The sequence below is a fragment of the Cucurbita moschata genome, unplaced genomic scaffold, assembly GCF_002738365.1.
Source record: "Cucurbita moschata cultivar Rifu unplaced genomic scaffold, Cmos_1.0 Cmo_Scf00005, whole genome shotgun sequence".
Classification (NCBI taxonomy): Eukaryota; Viridiplantae; Streptophyta; class Magnoliopsida; order Cucurbitales; family Cucurbitaceae; genus Cucurbita; species Cucurbita moschata.
In genome coordinates this window covers 6,372,962-6,378,961 of record NW_019268521.1, presented here as the reverse complement: position 1 = coordinate 6,378,961, position 6,000 = coordinate 6,372,962, and the positions used below count along the sequence as shown (strand labels likewise).

Sequence of the window (6,000 nt, the reverse complement as noted above, 5' to 3'; positions counted from 1 at the left end):
AAGAACATGACGCAAAAAAAAAAAAAAAAAAAAAAATGATAACAACCAAATAGTTAGGACACAAACAATGAATCTCTAGTAAAATAAATAAATGTCCAATTCATGCTTAACAGAAAAGAAGTACAGCCACAACTTTGGCATGTACCCTTGTTGTGTTGTAAATTCACAACCCTTAGAGCCTGTAACAATTTTCTGCCTCTAGCGATGTCACAAACATCTGCTTAGTTGCGAACTATTTTGTTCTCTTGATCATAGTATTCTTCCTACTTAAAAGGTTTTAGATACAGGTCTACGAAACCCACCTAAAACTTCATAGTAAATAATGAACCACAGAAATGAATTGTAGTAGGCATATACCTTGTAGTCAAAATGAATTGCAGTGGGCATATACCTTAACTCTGATATCTGATGCATAAATTGGATGCAATCAAGTTACAACTTAAAAAGGTTCATAAGAGTAGTCAATTAATTACATCGAAGCAAAGCAACGAAAAGCCTAATACAGAAAAATAATATCAAACACTGAAAGTGTAGAATTGGGATCTGACACTGAGAATAACATTAAGTAATACAGAAAAATAATTGATGGGAATCACAAGGACGTTCGAGTTAAATACCATTGAAACAAAAAGAGGAGCAAATTACCTCGCCATTCTGCAACTTCAATGCTTGATGCATCCTAAAACGAGTCACATTTTGGTTAATGAAATTCCTTTTGGTTATGAATCTTGAAGTTGGAAGACATCCATATTTCAGCTGATCTGGAAAAGATGAAAACATGTATTAGAAAGGGATTTCACTTTCAAGTGGATAAAAAGAACGAGGGGAGGGGAGTTGGGGCAGATGAAAATCATTATTCAACAGATATGCAAAATTCACTTTCGCTACCTAAAAACAAAGAAGCGTATGCTTGTAATACTCTATTTAATAGAATGGAGCCTTTTAGATCGTAAGTAAAGACTTCCAGATAAGTACTCATCAATAAACGATGTTGAAACAGTTATAACAAGAACAATTTTGAGAAAAAAGATTCTTTAATAAAATGGTTTCTTTAAAATATAAAAATAAATTAAAAGAAGAAAAATGTTTTTCTTCCATATGAGATGGATTGTTAGTTCTCGACAGTTGGATCATGGTTGCCCTTTCAATTACAAATCTGCAATTTTAATTGTAAATCACATTCAAAGGTAATAGAAAATTCTCCAACCGCTTCTCATATTCTCTTTCCTATTTTGTGACTTTTTATTCATGTTGTTCATTTTTTTTTTTTTTTTTCATTCTAACTTATCTCTGAATGAACAACACCGTGAAAGTTATTTGAAACTTACTTCCTTGCTCCCAAGGAGTGTATCAGATACCAAAAAACCAGTTAGACGTCAGAACAAGCTTCCTACTAATAGAAGTATATATTTCATACATTGGGGTAGTTCATGGCAAGAAAAAAAATGAGCAAACCTCCAACACCATGAAACACTCAAAACAGTCAATAGATATTATGGCTCTGAACATTTAGTTAATTCAGCAGTAAGCTAGAGAATTTATTGATAATGAGTACATTTACTGTGTAACAAAAAAGTTAGAAGCTTGTATGCATTATATGATAATCCTTAAATGTGTTTAATATCAGCAGAAGGATAATAGCTAAAGAAAGCTCAAAGAAACTCTACCTTGAGAAAAAATAGAATGGTCAGATTGGAGGAGGAAAGAGTCTCGATGCACATTGACTCGTCCTGCACTGACCAAGACATTCTTCTCAATAGCCTTTAGGAATTCTCTCAATACAAGGACATGGACGTACCAATGTCGGTAAGAGTATACCGTCAGAATTATTGATTTTGTTTTCTTAGAAAGACTTCAATTGTTCTATGATGAATATACCGTCACATGAACTATCATTAACTCAACAAGTGTATATTTGCTAAGTTATAGCGTCACTTATCACAATTACTGTTCACAAATATGATGTAGTTCAAGCAAGACTAGCATGAAATGAATATAGAAACGTACCTCAGTATCAACATGGTTGGAATCCAATTACAGAATCACTACATGCTGCACATAGATTCGACACGCAGCATCACAATCCGTGCATGACTACATCTCTCCACAGAAGACGCCTATGTGCGGACAAAGCCATTAGGTTCGAAACGCTCACGCAGTGGGATCCATTTGTATCCCTATAACATTCTCAAACTACGAACAGAATTAGCACAGAGATCGGCGGCGGCCACGAGTAGGTTGAAGAAAATCCAATTTCAAACGAAAAGAAAGTTGCATCGATAATTCACTGTCTTACTGGAATGCAGAAAACAATTCATCAATTTCTCAAAACTTACCGACGATAAAACAGTTTAACAGAGTACAAAACAATCTCATGAAAGAAAAAAAAAACTAGAAATAAAATATTGCTAATCACACTTTAAAATGAGATAGAAAACCGATGAAAAGTGTTCAGGAGATTCTTTCACTAAAACGATCTCATGAACGAAAGAAAAAACTAGAAATAAAATATTGCTAATCACACCTTAAAATAAGATAGAAAATCGATGAAAAGTGTTCAGGAGATTCTTTCACTAAACGATCTCATGAAAGAAAAAAGAAACTAGAAATAAAATATTGCTAATCACACTTTAAAATGAGATAGGAAACCGATGAAAAGTTTCAGGAGATTCTTTCACTAAACTTCCGAGAGAAAGAAAATTGAAAAATAGGAGTCAAGGTAGACATACAAAAAGAGGAGATGATCCAGATAAGTGAGGACAAGATTGACAGCTTCTTCGCATCTGTAGTTCCAATCAGCAGCGTACTCCTGCACTAGTACGATTTCCATCCGGCAGATTCCCTCGCGGTCTAAAATTCAAACAGTCGAGAGTTAAATTCAAGAGAATTGAATAGCACAGAAGAGAAAGAGAGTTTAAGAGATCCATGCACCTGATCGGACTTTTGGCAGATTGCTTTGAGTAGAATCAAGGTCCGCTTCAATGGAACCAAACAACTGAGAAGAGAACGCCGATCAGCCACTCAGCATTTGTAGAAATGAACTTCAGTGTTCAACTTCAGGCGAAACCTTCACCAGAAGAGAGAGCTTTACGCTGTGGATGATATCGCCTTACGGACGAGTTCGGACTTCGAAGAGAGAGTGAAATCATTTCTTCGACTCGAGCATCAAAATTTCTCTCTGCGAGAAATCTCGAAGACTCGCTCACGGAATGAAAGAAACGTGGAATGCGAAGGATTTTTCAGAACCCGCGTCCATTTGTTCTTCCGCCGGCCCGCGCATTCTCTCTTTTATACCAAGTGTTTTTTTTCTTATTTTAAGGTTATTAAATTACCTAATAATTATCAATTCCGCATTAATCTTTCACAAAATTTTCAACTTTCATTAATTTTTAAAAATTCTGCATTTTATCTTTAATATATTGAACAATAAATTAAAACTCTCTCAAAATAATTTTTAAACCCTTTAATAGAAAGCTAATGAATTATTATTGGTGATAGGAGCATTGGTTAATGCATGTATTATTGACCCATAAATTGAATGTTCAAATCTATTTAATCCATAAATAAACTAAAAAAAATGTTGAATATAATCCTTATGTCTTAAATAAGTATTATTCGAAATTATGCTAATAAAAATAATTATGATTTTTATTAAAAAATAATATAAAATTCAAATAATGAAATTATGAGTCACATAAAATCATTAGGTTAATAAAACAATAATTTGATATACATCAATTATTTACAAAATTATCCAATTGATAGATTTGAACACATTAAAAGAAATTTGAAGCGCTAAACGATTAAGGACTAATTAAAAAAACTATTAACCAAAGTACGTATGTGTACGTGTCAGCCTAATTGACGTATACTTTTTTCCTTATAAAAGAAAGTTAACTAGATAAAATAATTGTAAATTTTAAAGCATAATTTTATTCTATTTTAATTAATGTTTTATGATTAACCAATTGAGTTTCATCGAACTGTTCATCGGCATTGATGATTCTCAACAAACAGCGACGCAATGCAAGCGACAAACAGAAACAAATTGTTCGATTCAGACAAATTAGTTTCGATTGTTCTAAATTACATACATGAAATACAAGAGAAAACCCCAAAATCGTATTAAGTAGTTGAATTTAAAAAAGATTACCAGGCCAACTGAACTCTCCGCACTCTTCTATTTTTTCTTCCCTTTGCCGCCGGATTTTCGTTTCGTGGGCAGAACGATTTCCCCTTTAAGGACAGGAATCTCCATCAACTGCGACAGCTCTCCGAATTTCTTGCGGAATTTCTCGACCTGATCGGCGTCGACGAGCAGGGCAGAGCGGCTGCCTAAATAGAAAGGGTGATTTCCCGACCACACATCCACCGAGTACTCTTTCTGGGTCCCACCCGTCGTCATCACCAGCTCTCCATTGCAATAAACCTTAGCATCCTCGTGGAATTGGGGGTGCAGATCCTTTTTCCGGCAGGTCACCACCGCCCGGTGACTTCTCGCTCCAAATTCCTGGAAATTGCGCCGAAATTTAGGAAAAAATAAATGTACAGGCCCCGCTGTCGTAACATTTAGGAGTGAGAATAAGGGGAAAGTACCTTTTTCTTCGGCGGTGCGACGACCGGGGAAATTGGGCGTTGAAGAAAGGAATTCGTTAGGTTCAGCGCCATTGCTGCGTTTGAGTGCGATGAAGTGAGGATAAGAAGAAGATGAGTTCTTCTTCAAGGCATTGTCGCATGGCCACTCGCTCGTCCTTCTCTTTTGGGCCTGCTAGTTTTGAGCCTTGATATGGGCCTTCCTGATGGAGGCCTGCTTTTCGGGCCCACGTGTAAATTATAATTTGATAGTTATCGAATTAAATTTAAACAATTAAAAATCAATTAAATTTGTATTTCTCAAGTTGAATTAATTTGTTTTATGATGTTTTTTTGAATAATATATCAAATTACAATCCATTTGTGCGCACGTGCTTTAACACTATTTAATTCTTGGACTAATCAAAGTTAGTATAATAGAAAATTCTAAATTAAATACTGATTTTGTTATGTATGACTAGTGGTTAAATTTTTCTTTGATGTATCCTCCAAGAATACAATATGGAATCAATTGTTTCAATCACATTTATGCCATGTCTTTATCGATGCGACTTGTCGGATCATGGAGCCTAATTAAGCACGACTTGCATACACTGAAACGACAATGATACTCGCCCATTTTGTTAATTTCCTCGCAGACCTATTCAACGATCTACAGAGTAGAATGCCACGTGTAAGGTCATAAATGCAGCAACCTTCACATCATGATCAGGAAGAAATTTGTATTACACGTGTCGCCAATTCAGACAGCTACCCAGATGCGTGTATGCTTACAGGGATAGTTTAGAGAAAAATAAAACTTATTCTTTAATGTTTTTATATATATTTTTTTAATTTAGTACGAACAGTTTAAATTTATTGAAATATAATATTTAATTATACATGTGAGCATGATCATCCTCAATCTCGTTTATTTTATTATTTCCACCACTTTTCTTGAAAATGTATAATTATAATAAAAAATATATAAATCTTGCAAATGCCCAAATAACAAGTATTCGTGCCGTGTTTTATTGTTCATAATTGGCAAAATTGCACGAACGCCACTGAACTATATAATTTATTACAAAAACACCATTTAACTTTTAAATATTTATGAACTTTGAGATTTATTGTAACAACACCTAAAAACTTTTGAGGTAATTTGTTAAGTATTGCAATAAGCCTCTTCAATTAATATTAATGTTAGTAGGTTTGTAAAATTGAAATTTTAATATAGTTTAATTATTACTTAGATAGATGTGCTAACTATTAGAGAAACACGACTTTCCACAATAGTATGATATTGTCTAATTTGAACATGAGTTCTCATAGTTTTGCTTTGGACTTCCCCAAAAGCCTCATACTAATGGAGAGAGTATTATTGTTTATAAATCCACGTCCCTAGATTAGCCGATGTATGAGACT

General features: G+C 34.1%; 2 protein-coding genes across 13 annotated transcripts in view; both read right to left on the bottom strand.

Moving 5' to 3' along the window:
* Positions 1-3,273, bottom strand: part of LOC111442879 (inositol-pentakisphosphate 2-kinase IPK1-like) — a 7,598-nt gene extending 4,325 nt beyond the window's left edge. For 4 of the 12 annotated variants that reach the window (XR_002710390.1, XR_002710391.1, XR_002710388.1 and 1 more), the window contains exons 1-6: positions 2,932-3,273; positions 2,730-2,850; positions 2,008-2,193; positions 1,668-1,735; positions 646-761; positions 358-405 (exon numbers count right to left, since the gene is read on the bottom strand). Coding sequence is in view for 2 of the 12 variants with exons in the window: in XM_023080437.1 (XP_022936205.1) it covers positions 358-405; positions 646-761; positions 1,668-1,735; positions 2,008-2,021 (246 nt within the window). In the remaining 10 variants the exon portion in view is untranslated. The remainder of the gene's footprint in view (positions 1-357; positions 406-645; positions 762-1,667; positions 1,736-2,007; positions 2,194-2,729; positions 2,851-2,931) is intronic. The other 8 variants (XR_002710392.1, XR_002710395.1, XR_002710396.1 and 5 more) reach the window with 6 other exon arrangements.
* Positions 3,274-4,029: 756 nt separating this feature from the next.
* Positions 4,030-4,771, bottom strand: LOC111442881 (50S ribosomal protein L31, chloroplastic-like). Its single transcript, XM_023080440.1, has 2 exons — positions 4,597-4,771; positions 4,030-4,510 (listed from the first exon to the last, which is right to left on the bottom strand). The coding sequence occupies exons 1-2, from the start codon at positions 4,666-4,668 to the stop codon at positions 4,181-4,183; spliced, it is 402 nt and encodes a 133-aa protein (XP_022936208.1). The 5' UTR covers positions 4,669-4,771; the 3' UTR covers positions 4,030-4,180.
* Between the last annotated feature and the right edge of the window lie 1,229 nt (positions 4,772-6,000).

Coding starts and splice junctions, on each gene's coding strand:
- LOC111442881 (XM_023080440.1), bottom strand. CDS start 4,668: ATGGCGCTGAACCTAACGAATTCCTTTCTTCAACGCCCAATTTCCCCG. Junction 4,511..4,596: donor TCGCACCGCCGAAGAAAAAG/GTACTTTCCCCT, acceptor CGCAATTTCCAG/GAATTTGGAGCGAGAAGTCA.